Source organism: Perissodus microlepis, chromosome 1, assembly GCF_051167445.1.
Source record: "Perissodus microlepis isolate ML-2025 ecotype Zambia chromosome 1, ASM5116744v1, whole genome shotgun sequence".
In the NCBI taxonomy this organism is placed as follows: domain Eukaryota; kingdom Metazoa; phylum Chordata; class Actinopteri; order Cichliformes; family Cichlidae; genus Perissodus; species Perissodus microlepis.
In genome coordinates, this window is record NC_140461.1 from 5709053 (window position 1) to 5730773 (window position 21721).

General features: G+C 40.7%; 1 protein-coding gene across 1 annotated transcript in view; it reads right to left on the minus strand.

Annotated features, from left to right (window-relative positions):
- The window catches only part of adamts18 (ADAM metallopeptidase with thrombospondin type 1 motif, 18), a 58051-nt gene extending 36686 nt beyond the window's left edge, over positions 1 to 21365 (minus strand). The window contains exons 1-11 of the mRNA XM_084927736.1: positions 20965 to 21365; positions 20596 to 20677; positions 19721 to 20034; positions 8590 to 8872; positions 6265 to 6476; positions 5381 to 5464; positions 5102 to 5261; positions 2731 to 2836; positions 1806 to 1943; positions 1562 to 1715; positions 23 to 118 (exon numbers count right to left, since the gene is read on the minus strand). Coding sequence (XP_084783862.1) covers positions 23 to 118; positions 1562 to 1715; positions 1806 to 1943; positions 2731 to 2836; positions 5102 to 5261; positions 5381 to 5464; positions 6265 to 6476; positions 8590 to 8872; positions 19721 to 20034; positions 20596 to 20677; positions 20965 to 21066 — 1731 coding nt within the window. The 5' untranslated portion in view covers positions 21067 to 21365. The remainder of the gene's footprint in view (positions 1 to 22; positions 119 to 1561; positions 1716 to 1805; positions 1944 to 2730; positions 2837 to 5101; positions 5262 to 5380; positions 5465 to 6264; positions 6477 to 8589; positions 8873 to 19720; positions 20035 to 20595; positions 20678 to 20964) is intronic.
- Between the last annotated feature and the right edge of the window lie 356 nt (positions 21366 to 21721).

Here is a 21721-nt window from a genome sequence, read left to right on the forward strand (position 1 = left end):
AAATAAGGAGACCATTCCTCACCATGTCAGGGCCACAAGTGGTACCTTCTGCAGCAGGCATGAACTTGGTCTCACACCGATGCCCTGTGCGATGACACCACAATGACTTGCAAATGTCCTGTCAAATGAGACACGCAAAGAATGAGACATCCATCAAACATGGTGTTTGCTGCTGTTATTATCCGTGGCATCTTTTGGTTAAGAGTTCCTTTCCTTTTTCTCTTCCCTCTACCTGATTTTTGCCAGGACCACCATCACTTTGCTTGATAAGCCCCCACTGCCTCTGACAGACTTCTCCACAGTGCTTCTGTGTCGAGACTAATCATTGAACTTCTTTAATGAAACCGGCTATAATTGTATGTGTCATCTGACCCAACAATACAGAGACAGAGCAAGCGAGTGAGCACAGAGGGAGAGCTGGGGTCGAGAGACAGGCGGCAGAATCTGGCAACTGGCCCAACTGCAACTGGCAACGAGAATGGAATTAGAAAGGAGGGAGTGAGGAAGCAGGACAGACAGCTCCCTGGTGTGTTCAAGACTTAACCTTATGCAGATCTACTTCACTGACATAGAGCAGGTGGGTGACCGCTATGGCATCATGCTGAAAGTCCTTGTACATGATAATGTCAGGGACAAGAAAAAAGGGTGAAAAATGTGAATGGAACCCTCAAATCCACTGTTAATCAGCATGCAGGTTAATATACCACCTGCCAACTCCTACACAGGTCTAAGAAATGCAAATATAGTATTTGATCTTTTATTATGGAAACATAGGAGGAATCTGGGGAAGTCGTGAACAGCCAAGGCGTCGTCATGTGGGCTAATGCCATATATACGACTTGGCAAAGTCAATTTCCCAGCAATTACAGCCATGCAAGAAGAAAAGCTTGAGGCATTTTAAATAAAATTTACATGTGAATCAACATCACTGAATGCACCTAGCATAAAGCCTTATACCAAAACAACAAGGGTTTGATGCAGACTGGGGTGGTGGTATAGGGACCCATTCAAATGATGGAATGCATTTTAATGAAGGTCAAATGTGTGTGTGTGTGTGTGTGTGGGGGGGGGGGGGGGGGGGGGGGGGGTTAAGGTTGCTGATGTAAAGATTGTGCTAGTTAATAAAGTGCCAGTTTAGCACTGGATCATTAAGTCTGTAAAGCAGATAAATTCCAGCTCCTATATGGTCCAGGGGTGCCCCCTTCTCACTACAAGGAACTGTAGCGATTCTCAGTGTTGGCAAAGAAACATGTGAAAAGTAAATGATTAAGGACTGTTGGTCCATGTAGAAATACAACCATGGATAGCCCATGGATAACACTTCTTTCTTTAGTGTAAGGAACTGTTGTTTGTTTCCTGGTCTGGGCTGTTATCAAATAAAATATATAATAAATCACAATCGTTAAAGCCAGAAAAAAATATGTTGTTGTTTTTTAATTCCCCCAGCAACTCAGCATCGTGTGCACAGCATGTTACAACTGTTTTTGCAGTTGCAACATGTTGGGGGAAAAAAAAGGAAATGGAGAGCCAATAATTCTGACAAATTAGGTGATTACTTTACCTTGACGAAATCAAGACTGCATAGTTTGGCTTTGGAGCCAAACTGCCATTTGCACTGTGTGTCTGCTCCATAAAGCTGCCCAGGAAGCTCATCAGGATACTTGTACTGACCGATCTGCTTGGGTTCATCCACTAAACAGGATGCCTGGGCTGTTCTGGTGAACACAGAACAGTACCTGTGTCAGTAAGGAGGAAAGCCAAATGCATGACTGGTAATTTTAACAATCTGCATTAACTGGGCTTACCCAAGAAAGCGGCTAAGGTACTGCCGACTGCAGGTGGACCAGGAAAAGACTCCATTGTTACCAGCGAGAGTAGGGGACATAATGTTACCCTCAGTCTTACGGCAAGGGTTTCCCTCCCCATCATGGATCATACCAAAACTACAGAAAATGAAGATAAGAGACTTCAGTCGCAATGAGATATACGGTAAATACATGGACTAGCATGTATTGTAAGCTGTTTGTGAGTAAAGGTGAAGTTTATGATAATGATAATTCACATTTTGATACTGAGACAAATTATAAAATGTTACAGGATTTTAAAGAAAATGAACATGAATTCTTTAAATTGGCTTGATGTAACTCATTCTGATAGATTTCTATGTAAAGACCCTGCTGATGTCATTCAATTTGTTATAACAGTTTGCTTCATACATTGCAACATTTTCTCCCTTCTTTGATTCATTACCATGTCATATGTTTGACACTTATGCCATTTTCAAATTGTCAGTGATTAATAGCTTTAGGATACTTATGTGTATGGATATTTTGACATATTATTACCCAGGTGAATACACTTAATTCATAGTTTGTTTTAAGAACATATGAGGCACACAGAAGAGTTTTACCGCAATATGACATCTACACATATCAAAAATAAACTGCCTCCAGTCCCACCGGTAACGTATAAATATAAACACAGAGCTGTACTGCCTTGGGTAGTTTCCATTATTCTCCCATAAAATGTCATGGAGTGGATGAAGTAGGGGTCTAACGTAATGCTCTTATTTCAGAGTGTGTTTGTTTAAATCAGACCACATCTGTCACTTCAACACAAACTACATCCACAGACAGCATAAAGGCAATTAGGCTGCCCCTTCCAAAATGACATTACATTCTGAGACAGTCTCATCTGTTTTAAGTCTGCTGCTCTTTCTTCTAAACATACTTATGTCCAGACTCATGTGCAATGGTGAAAGCCAAGCCAAGTCCTGTATCCTCATTGATCGTACAACTCCTGTACTTACTGCACATGCCACTGATGGGGGCAAAACCTGCAGATACAACAAGGAGAGAAAAGTTATTTGAAAATCTGAGCTACTTGAAAATTCAAAAACAAGCAAGATAAAACCCCAAATCTGTATCATATTCCTGTTCTCTTACACTGAGCGCACAATCTGTTCTGACAGTTTGTAAAGACAACAAATATGTGCCACACATGTATCTTTACGCACGTGCTTGCCTGGAAGGGGAATCTCACAGAACTGCCAAGTGCAACCTCAGATGTCCTGCCCAGTTTAGTTTAAATTAGTTCTTAGACTTTGTTAGCAATCAGCACAGAGGACTACTGTTAACTGTGTAGCAGATAGCACCAGCACAGTGACTAACTACCCAGATGTGAGATTTTTCTGTAACTGATAAGCTGATGAGGAATCTTTACTTGGGGTTTCTAATTTTCAGGAAGCAATTTCTTCCAATGGGCCCAAAAATATAATAACCAACGTCAATATTTAGTTGTCAAACATAGCTTGTTAGTCTCAGTTTAGAGAACATTGGTTGGATACATGCAAATTATTACAACTGTGAGCAGCTGCCTTTAAAATGGTTGCTTCAAAAATGGGGACCATCTTTGTGTACGGAGCCCCGCAGGGGACATGGGAGAAAAAAAAATTAAGACGGACTTTTGCGAGATCTCGCAAAACTAACTCGGGATCTCGCAAAACTTTTGCGAGATCTCGCAAAACAAACTCGGGATCTCGCAAAACTTTTGCGAGCTCTCGCAAAACAAACTCGGGATCTCGTAAAACTTTTGCGAGCTCTCGCAAAACAAACTCGGGATCTCGCAAAACTTTTGCGAGCTCTCGCAAAACAAACTCGGGATCTCGTAAAACTTTTGCGAGCTCTCGCAAAACAAACTCGGGATCTCGCAAAACTTTTACGAGATCTCGCAAAAGTTTTAGCCGCATTCTTCGGACGCCGGCTCGAAGCTGACCGGGAGGTCGAGGCACGATGTGCCGGGAAAGCGGTGTTCCTCCCGGCTGTAGTAGGTCTCGACCTCCCATTAGCTCGAAGCTAACGGGAGGTCGAGACCTCCCGTTAGCTTCGAGCTAACGGGAAGAATGCGGCTAAAACTTTTGTGAGATCCCGAGTTTGTTTTGCGAGAGCTCGCAAAAGTTTTGCGAGATCCCGAGTTTGTTTTGCGAGATCTCGCAAAAGTTTTGCGAGATCCCGAGTTTGTTTTGCGAGAGCTCGCAAAAGTTTTGCGAGATCCCGAGTTTGTTTTGCGAGATCTCGCAAAAGTTTTGCGAGATCCCGAGTTAGTTTTGCGAGATCTCGCAAAAGTCCGTCTTAATTTTTTTTTCTCCCATGTCCCCTCCGGGGCTCCGTATTTGTGACCATTCACAGACAACTGAAATCTTTAAAGTGAACTTGGTGTCTCAAGACAGCAATAAAACAGTTTGATAATATGGAAATTAAATGAGATAACTCAGTGAAAATTGCAAATCTGTAACATACGCAGAATTTCACATTAAACAGAAATCCCCTTTGGTATTGTGCCAGGAAGGGAATCAAGCTACCTGCTATGTTGACCCCTTATAATAAAGGAGAGTCCAGTGAGAACCTTGAAGATTTGGAACATAAATTTAGGACAAATATTGAGGTTGAAGGTGAGTATGCTCAACCTCTGGGTGACCAGTTGGTGGTTATAACTATTTGTAACTAATTGTAAGGAAGTTGCTGTCCTATTGTTAGTCCAGGATGACTGAGCCATTAGAATAAAAGAGACAGATTTTAAACATTAACATTAATGGTTCAGCTTTGTTTTTCATTTAGTTAAAATATTTTTGGTTAGACCCTACTTTTTTTTGTTACAGACAACTTTGGCAGGATATTTTTAATGAGCTGTTTTTGCCTGAAGTGACAGCTCAAGTTGGTGCTTATACTTCAATCTGTTGACTTTCTTGCATATCAACCCCCCTCTTCTTCTGCATGTGTCTGCATTAATACTGTCACTAGTTTTTTTATGGCACGGCTTAATACTCTAGTAAAATATAGGGTTTGCTCATAGTGACAAATGACTGCCAGTCTATCTCTTGACAACTATTTTCGCTTCACCTGTCAGCCCTGTTATAATGTTTGCACCCACAGCATCGCATCTAGGCTGTTGTTAACCAAAATGTGACAACATTTAGCAATGCAAGGGGTTCTTAGTTGTCAGTGGTCCAGACAAAGTCACACTGTTGCTTTTCACATGCGTCTTTAAAAAAAGAAAACAAAAAGATCTTTGGCTTGTTAAAGTGAGCTAAGCCCTATCTCACCCAGAGTGTCACAGGGCTCGTTCTTCCAGGAACAAATGTCCAGTCCAGTGAGGAGAACAGCATGATCGTGCCGTTTACCACCTTTCCCCACCAGGCCTGACTGCCATTGACAGAAACTGTGGAGGGACTGGTCAGCGTGATGATTTATGGTCAAGCCCAACTGGAATTGTAGAGAGAACAATTGAGATTTAGAACACAGCCGTGGGTATTTTAATCAGCGTCAAGTTAAAAGCAGCACAAGTCAGGCAAGTTCTGCAGAGTTAGTGTAAATCTACTTACAGGGTCCTGCTCCAGCAGCAACAAGCTAACCACCACAATATTGATATCATTCCCAATGGTGCCATCTTTGAAAAGGCTGGAAACCTGTAGATTAGTTGAAAATACTTGTTGGTAACATTCAAAGTTTTTGTCTCAGCATTTTGCAGAAAATATAGGGATAAAAAGAGTATGTATGTGTGCAACAACGTTTCCAAAGGCGGACCTGAACCACTGATAGCGTCATTATATAGGCATGCGTTGAAACCATTCTTCTTTGGGGAGAAACATAAAATGATTGAGTGAGGATTTGTGTCCACTGAGATGTTCACATTCAGTCACCATTGCTATGAGTGTCATGGTAAATTTGTGAAGGCATTCCAGAAGCTTAATCTTAACTTTGATTATCCAATCTAAAACCATTTCTGATGTGTGTTTGGGATCATTCTTCTGCTGAAACACCCAACTGTCTCCAAGTTTCAACCGTCCAGGTGATGATCTGATGATCTGAAGTGAATTTAAAGAATTTGGAAGTAGTCCTCCTTCATTTATTTTGACATATCCTAGTTGACACTTAAAATTAACTTGTTTATTTTTTGAACAGAGGAAAGTGGCAAAAAGTTGCATTCAAAGTTGCAATCAAACAAATATCACAAACATAAAGGGTTAGCAAAGTTTTTGCACTTTTCTCTGGAGAAACGTTGCAAATTTGAATGCTTATAAAGTTAGCTTAGCACTTGTGTCTTGCCTCGCAGGAAATACTGATCTGTTGAGATCCTGCTATGTTAGGTAAATGAACAAGAGCTTTGAGAAACACAAAATTTCGACAGATTTCCTATGTGTAATTGAACGATTGCTACCTCATATGTTCTGTCACACTTCCACTCCCTTGTCTTTTTCAGCCCTACCATATTCATAACGGTGAGGACGTAGGTGGTGACATTCTCCCTGCCATGTTTCTCCAGCATCTTCCTGTCTGCCACAACCAGGGTCTCCACATTCAGACCTCCCACCCTGTTGGAAATGGGTGATCTTTTTTCCCTCCCTGGACCTTCCACCTCAGGTACCGCAAACTCATCAGGCATGATAAAGCGGTCCTCAGCAGGAGGCTTGGGTGCGTCTGGGAGGGCAAAAAGGGAGAGGCAAAAAGGAAGGGAGGAGAGACACAGAAAGAGGGAGACAGCATGAAGGAGACAGACAATGATACTCAGAGATAGAAAACTTGGCAGTGAGGGTCAAATGAATCAACTCTTTGTCCTGGCTCGTGCCAGGTGTTAAAAGTGCGTGCTCTGGTGTTGAAAGGACAGGAAATTCACTCCCCACGCTGCTTCCTATCATCACTAAAAAAACAATTGTTAAAAAGCCTAAGGGTTCAGTAGCTTCAGCTTCTTGCACTTTTAACTGGACACAACAACTTGAAATGCATGCCAATAAACATATAATGCACTGAAATGGAGTGTTCTCAAATATTTAATACAGACATAAATCATCATAATATATGTACAGTAAGATCAAAAAGTCTGAATACACCAGTGAATGCAGCATAACAATTTGGATGAAAAGCTGAATCCCTGGAAAACTGAATTCCAGAATCTTCCTATGTGGTATGATTTCATCTTACTTTTAGGATAACATGCACACAGGCTTTTTTTTAGGCTTTGGGGTGTGAACAAAGTCATTATTCTGCTACATTATGGAGCAGAATAATGATGGGTGTACAGCAACTTTGTCACAATATACTGCCAATATACTGCCAGACTGTGTTTCACGGTGGTGTCGATACTGTAGTATCATTTCTTCTCTATTTTTGTCCTCACATACACTGCCACAAATCTCAGACTTTATTAGAAAATTAAATCTTCTATAATCATTCATTGTGAAAGCTGCAAAGTTCTAGCCCACCTCAAGTCTTTGGCCTTATCTCCCATCCTGACATGCACTTTAGAGACCCTTTTAATCATTTGAGACTATGACTACACAGCTTTTCTTAGAACAATACTTTTGCTGACTGCAGTCTTGCTTTCTTTATTTAGCGAATTCTGCAACTATTATTAGATTTAGCTTTTCTATCTCCCAGTGAACAATGTTTGATGTATTAATGTAGTCACTTTTGGTCTGCCTGATTGTGTTTTAGATACAACTGATCCAGTTTCCACGCAGCATTTTAGAGTGTAATGCGCTTCCCCCTCAGAAACCTTCAGTCTAGACACAATTTGACACTGGAAAAGAACCTCCTTGCTTGGAATAATTTGACTTGTGACAATTTCACATGGATCTGGTGCCGCGTTGTCCAGTCTCACAATGTTACTTAAAAAGCATTCAGTATAGCAGGTGAATGATGGCTGCAGGTTGATTTACTTGAACAAGCCTTTGCTGAGCAGATCAATTTCACCTTAGTAAATGCTGCTTCAGCGGAAAGATACAACTTCAGGAATTCTGATCTTTTCTTTTTGATTACTGACTTTAAAATAGAGCAGAATCAGAAATATCAGAATCAGACTTTCTGAACCCAGAGCACATACACATACGTTAAAACCTGTTATTATAAAGTGTTATAAACCTCTATGGTGATGTTTTTTGTTTCAAAATGAGGTATTATATTAGATTATTAGTTAGCATTCCATGTTGGTTTCACTTGTTTTATTAGAGCCTTCTTTATCCTGCCAGAGTAAACTCTGAACAGAATCAAACATAATGTTTAATTAGAGATGATAGTAATAAAACATAATCAGTTAGTTGAGCCAATGAGTTAGTGTGTAGTAACACGAAAGCTCAGAATAAATAACAGGAGATTAAGACACAGGTTCTTTACATGACAGTTCACATCTTGTATTTAACTGTTTAGTTTCAAAACTGGACAGTATGTGGCTGGCAGAAAGAATGAATATTTCCTTCACCTTGAACTGTACATTTTAAATACAACAGCTGTAATGTTTAAGAAGTTAAGACTGTAAAAGTGTCCTATTTAACATGCAGCACATAAATATTCTGTACATATGCAAGCCACGCAGTTTAATGGTAAGATGAAACTTGTGTTATGAAAACGTTGAATAGCTGAATAGATGTAAAGGATAGAAATGCTTGTCTACCAGATGTTACACACCTTACATAATATTGCATATATTATATAACAATCATATATATATATATATATATATATATATATATATATATATATATATATATATATATATATAAAATAAAGGAAAGGAATTAAAGGTTCCCTTACATACATTGCTTGCGGCGTCCACAGAAGTGTTGCCTGTGCAGCTTTCCATGCTGGTTGTCATGATGCTGCTGCTGTTGATGATAATCATGAAGGTAAGGGTTGCCAGGCCTAGAAGAGCTGACGTCAGAGGGGCTTCTGGATCTTCTGTGGACAATGTGCTCTGCTGAGCGCTTGTACAGTACATGCGGGTGATGACCATTGGGGGCACTGTAGTTGTGTTGTCTGGCCAGATGTTGGGGTAGAGGGGCGATCAAATACTCCTCCTGAGACACACGGATCAACCCTGACTGCAAAACACACAAAAAAGTCGATCACAATAAGTAGAGAGGGTTACAAGAAAATTCTTCTAGATAAACTATATAATAAGAGTTAAGACAAAATATATTTGACAGATTTGAACTGTATTTTACAAAGTGTACATACAAATCACCTCTACAATGGTATTTGAGTCCACACTGCCAAGCTTTGTCAAAGCCTCAGTGTAGCTAAAGCAGCTGTTTACAGAAATCCTTTCTACTGTATCACACATATCACCTCAAGATCCACCCACCACAACCTCACTCATTCTTCGAACCCAAACTCTATCCTAACATTAGGCAGATGTGCACTCTAAGAGTTTACAGATGTTAAGGAGAGAAAAGGTCTTATTTAATTGGAAGACAGAACACCGTGAAATTGCTGGTGGGGGGATTTTTAAGAACTGGGATTTGTTTTTAATTGATTTCAACAAAATCTAAACTGTGTGCGCAACTAAAATGAGATCACTCATGGTTAGAGCCTTACTTCAAAATATAATTTACTGAAAACAGACTACATTGCAGCACTTCTTGCTGACATTGTCATATCACTGCCAGCATTTGATTTCTTCCTGGGTTTGTTTTTGATATAATATTTGTCCAGTGTACTGTGTGTTTTCTCAAAAGTTTATTGTTCATTCAATTCAAGTCTAACAGGAAATATTTTTGGAACTGATTAAGATAATGGAAGTCAAGTAAGAAAGAGAATAAATCCAAGAAAAAAAGACATCTTTTAGTGCTGGAAATGTTTATCATCTTGGCTTTTAAATGGTAAGTAAAGTGCCTTTTTCTTTACTCTCCTGACACATACTTCTCACATTTTACTTGCGACATGGCGAACTAATGATTTATTTATGTCACCTCTACTTGAAAAGAATATAAAAACACAGGCATGCTTTGAATGGCTGGAGAAAAACTCAAAATGTTAGGATGCTTGACAGGCTTTGTTTGCAGGGTTTGTCCCGAGACACATTATGAACCCAATCCAATTGTCCTGCCTGCCATAATAATGTCAAAGCAGTGTTTTGGCGTGCAGTTTTAATCGAGTAGTCTTAACCGGCCTCAGAACGAGAGATAAAGCTACTGAACCTTAAACATTCCGTCTGACCATGGTATTCTACCTAATTCACTCTGCAACTCTACAAATGTACACAGAATAGCTGTGCAATCAATCAGGCGCACACTCACTGCAATACACTCGCTGACCCAGTGACCTATGGCCTTTTTGTGTGTCATCTAACTCACCATCTGTGTGTGTGTGTGTGCGTGCGTGCGTGCGTGTGCGTGAGAGAGAGAGACAGAGAGAACTAGCGAGAGAGAGAGTGACAGTGCCCTGCTCCTGTTGAACTGACCCCATTCCGCCCAGACTAGCAGGTGGCAAAATAAACAGAGGCTGGACAAAAGGGAAGCCATGGTGAGGCTCTTGTTGTGAAAACAGTGCCTGGATATGTGGCAGACTGCCATCATCAAGCCCATCTATTCATCCATCGAACCATCCATCTCTATAACCATCCAGCTCCCAGTTGATCACCCAACTGTCCATAAATCTTCTACGTCTTCCATCAATCTTGGTGCAACGTGATGTTTTACAGGAAGCTAACTGTCAAATTTTATTATCTTGACTATATGTAATGTCTACATGGTCCAGTGGCTGGGAGTTTTGTTCTGCAATCTCAATAGTTTGAAGCCCAGCATATCAACACATGCCAAAACAAACCTTATGCTAGCTACTCCACGACTACTTGCTCCAGCTGTGTTGCACTGCGAACACATTGTGGAAAGAAAATTTGCCTCTGGGTCATGAATAAAATATATCAACTCAAAGAAATGAATTAAGAGAGAGAAAATGCCCTTGGCAAAAATTGACTGTGGCTTCCTAAAATAGTTTGGAATTCAAAACAGAGCTAGAGAAGGTCAAAGGAGGTGTCTCCAATCAGCACACACCGCTGTCGCCTCTCGTTTACCCATCTTTTCATCTGCCTGGCATTCAGCACATACCTGGCCTGCAAAAACATACACCTAATCAAATATTCCTCTTTAAAGATGAAACACTTATTTATTTATTATTTATCTTTTTTTCTCCTTCAATTAAATGATAACAGTTTAATCATGAGTAAGACATAATTTAACATTTTTTCCCCACTGAAGCAACGCATTCAGAATGCCATGATGTTACAGATGAAAGGTCTCTTTATAATAATGTAAAGCCCTTACCTTACAATGCAAAGCAATGTAAACAAATTCATGATGTAAAGTCACCATGAGATGACAAGTAACTTTGTAACCATAAGAATCCTACATTAAAATTAAAGAAACACAAAGATCTGAACTTGATTAGTGCAAAACTCACATCCCTGCTTGTGCTCTGTTTCTCTCTCTCTATAGCTGCGTCACCAAATCTGCCAGCTCTCCACTTTCTTTTCCAGCAGATAGCAGATGGAAGAGTCTGTGATGATAATGACAGGAAACGAATTCCATCTGCAACAATGGTTAAAATATGGTTCTGTGTCTGCTTGTGTTTTTATGTCAATGTATAGATTGAACTTTCTTTTGTCAGCATGTTTTGTGTTTTAGTGAATACCAAAGTATGACGTTATAGTAGACTCTTAATGTTGGACACAGCTGCCAACACCGCATACACAAAGGAGTATGTTGCAAGGCGTGAGCACTAAGTAAGCAGAGCATAAATAGGCTTTTCAAGCGCAATGACAAGGTGAGAGGTCAGAGAAGATTACTGCGTGTTTACACACTGAAGCTGAGTGTGCTTTAATATGGTGGGATCATGCTCAAAGCTCCCATTTTCCTCTGCTCAACCTGCTTTTCTGCTAGCTCTCAGGTTTTTATTGAAAAGAATGTTCGATGGGGCTTTGGACAAGTAAGGACTTTGTTTTGCTAAATTACGGATGTTTGGCTAAGTTTGTAATACTGGGGAGAGTCTACCTCCCCTGACACCCCACAAACCTCTATTGGTGTAATAATGGATATATTAAAAAGCTGGATATAACACTGAAAGCCTGCTTTGTTGCCAAAATTTTCCCAGTTGTCTTTTGCTGCCCAAAACTCTTCTGCAGCTGAAAAAGAATCTTCCCAGACCACAATAAGAAAAGACACCTCCAACTGTAACACAGGCCATTTTTTTCTCCCTTTCTATTATGAATTTTTGATCCGCAGTGGTTTCATATTTGTAAAGCTTTGCCAACGCCTACAAAATTTTTGCTTGGTGTTCCTGACATCATCACAAAATGCAAACTTTATGAGATTAGTTGGAATCTACAAGCAGGCCAGTGAATGAGCAGTGGGCAAAATAACACTGAAGCAAAGTCTTTTTTTGGTACATTTTCCAGGCTACCAATTTTCACTCAAATGAGCATTTCTCATCTTTTAATCCGTAAACAATTCTAGGTATATGCATCAAGCATGTTTTATTTACTTTTTCATGTAGTTGTAAGAGTGACTATTTCAAGAATGTAACCTTTGCAGCTGTCAAAAGGCCAAGTTAGACTAATCAGATTAGATAAAGATAAGCTTCCTGCCTTGTATGCAACATCAATCGATTAGTGTCAGATTTGAACCCTTCTGGATGTGTGAAAATAGCAACAGCTTAGTTATCTAGGATTACACATACAGTCATAAAATCAGAGCGTAATGCTTTCAAATCTTACTCGCCACCCAAAGCACTTGTGCTATAGTGTCTTATTCAGTAAAGTGATAAAGCATGAAAAACATGCTATGAAAAACTAAATCTAACCTATGACTGATCTTGCATTATGTGACCCAGCTCTTCTAGTTCTTCAGGCACAATAAAGACTAAAAGTTGCACTACCTCAGCATCTGTTGACTTGACCACTCTGACATCTTTATTGTGTTTTTTCCGAGGGAAACATAACATTACTCAAAATGCCAGTACCATTTGAGGAAAGCACACTACTCTTGTACTCATCTATAGATTTACAGATGAAATGATAGATACGCTGATTCTTTTTCAGGCACAATCTTCAAAGACCACAGAAAGGCCACCTGTAAAGTTGATAGAGAAGACCTCTACTTATCTCTCTACATTAACACTTGTAAGACCTTACTAGATTAAAGGGATGAACACTCTCTGCTAAACACCACTTTAGTTTTCACCCCACATTCACACATTTCTCATAACGTCACAGTCAGATTACAGGTTCAACAAAGTCACCTTCAGTCAGCAAAGTCGCTATTTCGTACATGAGAAAAACGTCTTCATTTCCTTGGATAAAGTCAGCACAAGCACAAGCTCTGTTTCTTTAGCAGCACATCTGTCATGGTAGACGGCAACTTTAGCTTGTCTCTGTATAAACTGCAGCCTCTTTTAAAGTTCCCTACCATGATATTATAAGGCAAATGAGTAAGTGCTTACATGCTGTTTAAGACTTGGGACGAGCGGTGAGAAGCCCCAAGCCGGTGATTACTGAGCTCTAAAGCACATCTGCACTCCAGCTCAGCAAAGAATCACGTGAACACAGTGTGTGTGGCGAAGAGGGGGAAAAAAAAATCACACAGGAGCAAAGGAGAGCCCTCAGGCATCTAACTAATTCAATAGAATCACAATCTGAGTAATTATAGTCTGCTTATGTGAATTATGTGTGTTTAAAATGGGGTAAGAAATGGGTAAAGAAGACATGTTAATTTCGGAACTGGGATCAAAAGAAGAAAAGAGCCAAGCAGCAATGACAGGGCAGAACATTGGTTGAATTTCTCTATGTTTACTTTCAAATGACTGTATTTCCCAGCACAGTGGAGTTTTCTTATTAAAAAAATTACTATCACTGAATTGGACCTGGACTATTTACAAACACTCTATTAGTGATAGCATATATGGATAACTCTCTTCATGTACAGCTCATTAGAATCACAATGTGTCAATAGCCTGAGGTCACGCAGGCCTTGTTTACCCACACTAATTGCCTTTGAACAACCTACTGACACCCTCTGAGCATGTCTATGGAACAGAGAAGAGGTGGGCACACACAGAGTGAGAAACTGATGGTGTTGGTTGAGTCTTTTGTCGGTTGGAGCCCTTGGGCATGGGCTCGCTCAATTATCCCATGTAGACACAGCAGGGAACAGGAGGGCTACTCCCACACCAGTCCATAAAAATGGAAATGTCCTCTTTCAACATGCCATTACTCTCTATAAGTGGGTTACAGTGCAGCTTTAGCACTTTTACTAACTAATATAGCACTACTGTGTTGCAAATGAGGCAGGAGTGTAATTCAAATCAATTCAAAGACTCTGTATAAGTCCCAACAGCAACAGCATTTACAAATCACTTTTAGCATAGCGCAAGTTTGAACTGCATGCAGTTGTACGACCAGACAGGCATGCAAAAGATTACAACATGCTGACATCCAAAGTCACAGGTATTACAAATATCAAACCTATACCATAGCTCTCTCCATTACAGGTGTACGTCATGAGTCTTAATGAAGTTTTGAGGAACATAAATGCAAAAGTGAGTCATGTTACTTTAACTGATTTATCTGTGATGATATCTGAAAAGGGTTTTATTTACTGCTCATTACTCTATTAACGAGGCAGTTCTAAGTTTTCTGCAGGTCTGGACTGTTTTACAGCAGCACCAGTCAATGTGCTGCAGTGGTGACAACAGTAGGTCAGATTTGATGTATGGCCTCTGTTTGTAGAAGTTGCAGCATCCACTTGAGCACTTCAACAGTGGCCATTAGTCTTGTGTGAGAAAGACCTTGCACAGCATAGAAAGGACGTACAAGCACACACACACCATCCCACACCCATGCTGAGAGCCTGACCCCCCTCTCCTGCTGGCATCTAACAGCGGGCACTACATCACTGTCAGCATCCAGACCACCAGGGAAAAAGCTCCAGGCCACTCTACTCGTGTAGCGCCAAGATCTGAGCTCCTCTGTGGCCCGGCCCAGTCGCTGAATTATGGCCAAGCCAGGGAAGTATGTTGTAGTGGGAAGATGTTCCAATTTGCTGGGCTTTACAGATAATGGACAGGTACAAATAGCCCAAAAGTTGTCCGGAAATCGGTCATTCAAGTGTCACTCTCCAAAAGCCTAGGGGATTGGCAGCACACATCATATATTGTCTACATCCCAACCCTGTGGATGAGTAATCATATGCTGTCTCAGCCCCATTAGGAGTCTAACAGGATTACAATATGTTGAATATTCAGTGCAAGCAAGCACTTCAATGTCCTGTTTGGCTAAATAGTGTCATTTTCAGGTTTATTTTCCCACACAACATCTTTGGGTAGGACTAACTTTTAAATCATCAATATTCAATAAAAAAACAAAAACAACTCTTGACTGGAATTTGATGTCAGTAAAAATTTAGCAAGAGACGATGTCACATTTTCACAAAAAGAAATGAAGCTCAACCTCTCATATATTCACAGTGTGAAGTGTTCAACAACAACAAAGTACATCCAGCATCAATAACAACGCCTGGGAAAAGAGCAAGCATCTTCTTCACGCCACAGGGAGTCCCATGCCTGGTGGAGTTGAACAGAGGGTGTAAGTTCAGCTCTCCTCTTACAACAGTCACCGGTGCTTGCCACAACCCTCAGAGCTGTGTCAACGATGGCTATCAAACACTGAGTTTGACCTTCCTGAAAGGATGAAAGTGAATGGAGGAAAGACAGAGGAGGTGTGTATTGACACTTTCTTTAATGTTTTTACTCTCACACTTGATTGTTCAAACACATCTTTAAGCTATAAATTGTGGTACCTGGGGGGTTGCTGGATCATTACGACCCTAATAAAGATCCAAGAGGTCTCATTCATGAGGTTAACAGACATGTTATGAGGAAATTACGGCTCAGTAGTGTGTGGACAGTCCATTGACAGCTGTGGGCAGCTCTGGACTGCCTCTCCACCTACAAAGTATCAGCTGTCAAAAGGGGTCAGTGTCAAAAATATGTAGTACTACTTGTCTGTGGTGTACTTATGGTTGTGCTGTTGTTTGTCCATCAGCCAGCCGCAAAGAAGAGCAAAGTTATAACTTACAAAGTGTTTGGAGGACTGCTTGGGAGCATGTTTGTATTGGGTGAAAACTTTTGTCCGTAGGGTCCATAGGCAAATACCTCCACAAATGGATACAACCACAGTAGCATAAATTAAACATTACTTTAGATATTTAAAACAAAGGTGACTGACCAAGAATGTTCTTCAAGTCAGTGTGCAATGTGGTTTCACCCAAGTACTTGACCATTCAGAAATTCAACAGTGCATCAGTTATAGAGACAGAATGTCTTGATTCCATGACAAAAATCCAAAGGTGCTTTTCCCATGACACTTCAGGTTATTGCAGAAAATATACTCTGTGGGAAATGAAGGTATATGATATTTTCACGACTACCTACTTGTTAGCAAAAGGCTTCCCTGGGAAGGGAATGATATACCTCATTTAAAGTATATCACTTTAAATAGTGGGGTACATGTCTGATGGTCTTTATTTTAAAAACTGACAAAAAACGGACAGACATAGCTCCACTTAAATGGTCCTATAATGGCCATCTACACTTTACCTCTTGTGCTTTAACTATCAAGTAGAAACAATAGGTCATTGGGTACCATGTTTGTTGCATCAACTTATGAACTATAGAAATCCTAGAGAAGAAAAATGGATTAGTTTATCTGGACCTAAGCCAGTGAAGACCAGAGAGCTCAAGCTGACTCTGACCTGGCCTGTCGGGTCTTGGGAAAGGTTGTAGTAAAGGTCATGGTCAGCTATACCACTATCTGATATAACCAGCCCAATGGGGGGTGTATTTGACGCTCAAACATTTAAGTTCTGAACACTGCCAAGTCACAAACAATGCTATTTAGAGCAGTCACACTGCTCAAGTCGAAAATGTTTACAAATATACCACAATATACTTCACAAGGTACTGCAAATTTACTACAAGGCAATGCATCTTAAACCACTTCAAATCACTTTAATTGTGGTTTAAGATGCATCATGTGTTAATGTTGTATTTCTAAGGGTTGGCAGAGAATAGTACAGGCCGGACAGAATTCAGATCTGCTGTGCTTACCCAGTAAGGAGTTTCTTATCCTGGGAAGGTGCTAGAAAGACAAAGGGGAGCTATAAATCATTTGTTTTCTGGACTCACACAGGTGGTGAGCAGCTCTGAACTTGAACATTGTAAAGACCCGTTAAGAGTTCAGGTTAAGTCCCGCCAACCCCCACATACACCAATGAATAGAAGATTTAGGTCAAGCGGCACAGTGACCTCAGATGAGAAACCTTCAAAAGAAGAAAGAGAGAAGACCCTTCCCCAACCCCCAACACCATCCACTTCTCTTACAAATCAGAGAGCATTACATCTAAAGAGGCATCCTTTCATCTCTCATGCAAAAGTGAGGCAGACAACTTTGGTTCATTCAAGAACAGAAGGTGCTTTTACAGGTCATGGAGAAAGTGATTAAACCCCACAAATAACACCATGTTCAATTAATAAGGATTTACAGTAGAAAATCCCACTATGCAAGTCATTCATCCAGCTATCCCACTCTGCTCTTAATACCACCCTGGTCTTCATTTTAACAGTTGAATCCCACTCCCATCTGTTTAAAAAAGAAAATGTCCCAGCCCTGATTTGGCCCAGGGTCTGGTGCTGAAACCTCTGCTTTTATTAAAACGCAAAGTCCACAGCTCTGTTTCAGACACTGTCTTTTCCCTTTTCTTCCATTTCCTTGTTTCTGTTGAAAGGAGACAATGAAACAAAGAACGAGAAAACGTTTTTCTTCCTATCTCCACCTCACTTCTTCTCACCTCATTTCTTCTCCAAAGCCCTTTGACATAAACAGAGCCCATCTCTCCAACTCTCTATAAAGAGACTATCCAGCCTCCCTGGGAGCTTGAACCACAGACAATAAATTCACATTACTCTTGCACAACACTTTCTCTCGTGTGCTGCCTCCCAACCTGGCCCAGCTCACTTTTCATTCATTACTTTACCCTCTTTTCCATTTTCTCTCTTGTATCCTTGTCTTCCTCTTTTTTTCTTACTTACTTCCTTCAACCAATGTCTTTAATCCCACCTTAATCTTTTACTCAAGCCCATCAGTGCAGTGAGCACACTTGAATGACTCTTTCCTCATTTATACCTAATCCAAATTTTCTAAGCACAGGGCTAGATGAAAAGAAGGAGTTAAATGTCTTTATTGTCCTAAAGCTTGTAGCAATTTAACACAGACAGACTGATTTTTACAAAGAGACAGAGTAAATGGTTGGTACCAGAGTATCCTTTCAGTGTACTTGTCATTGTGTCTTACTTACTTAATTCTTTTATTTTGGAGAAAACTCTGTTCATCTGCTAGAAATATAACGATAACAAAACATCCATCTGTGGCCCAGTGGTCGGACTTGGAAGAGGAAAACAAAAACTTGCAAATGTTCAGGAAGAGTAAAAAATAGATCAAAGTGTTTGTACCAACTCATTCAAATGCAATCACAACCCAATCACACTGTGTCCTCGCAGCTCTTTTAAGCGAACGGGTCAGTGGTGTTTTATTGTTAGTGGGAGCTAGCCTAATGAAAGGGACAATGCAAAGATTAGCAGTGCCAGCCAGGCGGCTCAAACTTCACCCTGGCTTTAATTGCTGTGAACAAGAGGAGATGTAGAGGGAGGGCAAACAGAGGACAAAAGAGGAGGGCAAGCACAGGAGGAGTAGGTAAGACGAGGTATGGAGCTTAGATGATAAATGTAAGTATGGCATTTATGGGGGTATAATATGTCCATCTGGTCCATGCTGGTATGGCATGTGTCAAACACTGAATGTGATCTTTTAAACATCTAATAAAACTAAGAAAATAGTGAAGCTTATAGATGACCAAAAGGCACAAAAGACATACACTGCATGCCACTAGTGGATTTATGCATATGCACATAGACAGATTTCATTGTTTTGACTTGGTGGTAATTAATGCTTTATGAAAAGATTTACATTGTTGCATCCAGCTGTGTTTGTGGAGTCCCTCCCTTGAGTTTATTACAGAGCTGTGGCATCACACAGCAGCAGGATCCATATGAGCATCTCCAAAGCAAATTTTTCCAGAGTGCTAAAGTAACTAGGCTATCTGAGCTATCCCTGTCCTGAATCTTCTTTAGTAAAACTCACAAGGACCGTGTTGATATTATCTTGTAATCTGTAATGCCTTTTCCTAAATGTTGACCTATACCATTACTTACAAGGTACACCACTGGGTGAGTGGTTGAAGAAAACTGCATTGAGCAATGGCCAAAATTACACTGTAACACAGTGGCCAAGGAAAAAGTGATGACATCCCTGACTAAATTATGGCCTTTTCACTGTACTGTCCTGTAGCAGTGTAACTTTTCTCTCCTCTTCTGCTCTTTTCCTTTTATTCTTTCTCTTATGTCCTCTCCTCCCTGTGTTCAAAGCAGTTCCAGACAAAGCACCAGAAACTGATGCTTACACTCATGGGTAATGATGTCATGTTACAGTTCACCCATGATATGACCAAAGTCTGACAATGGTGCATCAAAACAGCTGGAATGCTAGAGGACACGAAGCATTCAAGGACAAATAAAGGCATGGAACTTGAGGTAGGGGTGGTGTGCAAAATCTGCTGTGTGACAGCCTTTTAGCTCCACAAACTTATCAGAAACTGAAAAAAAAAATTCCCATTAGGGTTGTGAAATTATCTAAATTGACTTAGAAGTGTTTTGTCAGCCTTTCTTGAACTAAGTAGAAGCATGTAATCAGTTTAAGAATAAAACCATATAATTGAGGTAAAAAATAAAATGACTCAGTTTTTCATGTAACAAAAGCTCAGCCAGAGGTTACTGACACTTACCAGTCCAGAACATGTCGATATGGCTGCAGAGGAGGCCGACTGGTTACGGATAAATCCCTGATAAAGGCAGTTGTGAACCTTTGCATCATCCATTACTGTGGTGATGCCATTTGAGCTGATCATCTGCACAGTGAACCCAGGGCCAACCACAGAAGATGGATGCAGGTGAAGGTGCATGTCATGCCCAAAGGCAGAGAGGCGATAGTGCAGAGAAGGAGGCAAGGACCTTTTGCTGCGATGGCTTCGCCTGGTCACATCATGGGTCAGGTAGGCTCCCTGAGAGTCCACTTCCACAGGGGTTACAAATACATAGTCTGATGATAAGGGATAGAAAAACTACATCAAAAAATTCTGATGTCAAATACTTTAGCACAAAGACATCCTGTTTTAACTACAATTTTCAGTATAATTTAGAATATGCATAATTTGACCAAGTGGGAGTGCTGTCATCTTCCTTGCTTATATGTGCCAGTGGAGTCACCAAGGTGTCATTTTCATTCAAACATCTCTCTTTCATCATTGCTATTTTCAGTCTCTAAACATTTCAATAGTATACCTCTGGAAAAAGTGTTGGGAGAAAACAAAAGTATGTAAATCACATTCTGGAAAGCGAAGGACAGAAAAGGGAGTCCTTGAATAAGTACTGCACTCACTGGTTCATGTAAACAAGCATTTCTATCATTTCCATCCACATAAGCAGTAGTCATGTCACACTGTGTAACAAGTAATATTCTTCACTGTTTAACAAAGCTGTTTCTGGTCTAGTAACTGATTCAATGTTGTCATTTATCTCACTTTATTCACTTTCTCCCTATAAACATGGAACACAGCCATCTGGAAGAAACATCCTCAGATGTGAAAAGACAAGCACTCACCATGATTTAATCCGTGGCTGTTGCTGGAAGAATAGCTGGCTGAAACGGTGTGGGAGGCCTGTGAGCAGTAAATGTGCAGCGTCTGAAAGAAAAAACAATCATAAATGGACAGGTAGCAACAGGTTACAAGCAGCAGAAAACTGGGAGCCAAAAGGGGATATCGAGTTCCTCTACTGAAATATGAGTTGCACTTGAGATTAATTTGGGATCACTTTTCAACGCAATGAATGTGATTAGACAAGTTTGTCGCTGATTTAGTCCTGCTGATAAGAGACAACTGCTTGTTTGTTTTTCCTCCCAAATTACACGTGCATGTGCTGAATTTAAAAGTGCACACGTATATATTTTTCGTATGTAAGTGCAACATGCCTTGAAAATACTCCAGGACAAGAGGGTGGAGAGTAGCTTGACTGAGGTGCAGCCGACCAGCGGGATTGGTAAAGTCCATAACAGAAGAAAAAGGCAATCCATGGTGATGGCATGCAAGCTCACACCTCCTCCGTTACCTCCTAAATGAGCGCAAAAGTAGTAACCTGTGGTAGCGCATAGTGCAGTTGGCACGCATTGTTTAGTGGTTCTGTCCGCCTGCTTTGCTCGCTCAGGTGAAGTCGGAAAGTTGCAGAAGCCGGTGGTGCGCGCAGACACGGTGCGCACACACGAGAGTGTGTATGTGTAAGCGTGTGAGCGTGTGTGGCGAGAAGCGGCGGCCAGCGGTGTCGGGGATCACCGGGAGGAGCGCTGACTGAGCATTCAGCTCGGCTCTGAGAGAGTGGGCCTGCGGGATGGAGCACAAGTCAGCGGCCGACAGCCAATCAGCGCGCGGCATCATTTACCACGCGTAGATAAAAGAAGAAAAAGAGATTCTCCTCTTGACAGCGGCTGGACTGTTGGTGCCTTCAGAGGCCGCCGGGAAATTTCAGCTTTAAAAGTTGTGTGAGCCGATGACTTAATATTTAATCAAAAGTTGGCAACATCAAAGATCTGAGCGGCATTTCGAAAGGCAGATTTTCTTTGTAAGTACGAACTTTAAACTTACAATAACGCAGATTTATTTTCAAATACACCAACAAAGATGAAGCCAGATCCCACTGTTACATTTCAGACGTTTTTGTTTGACCATGGAGAA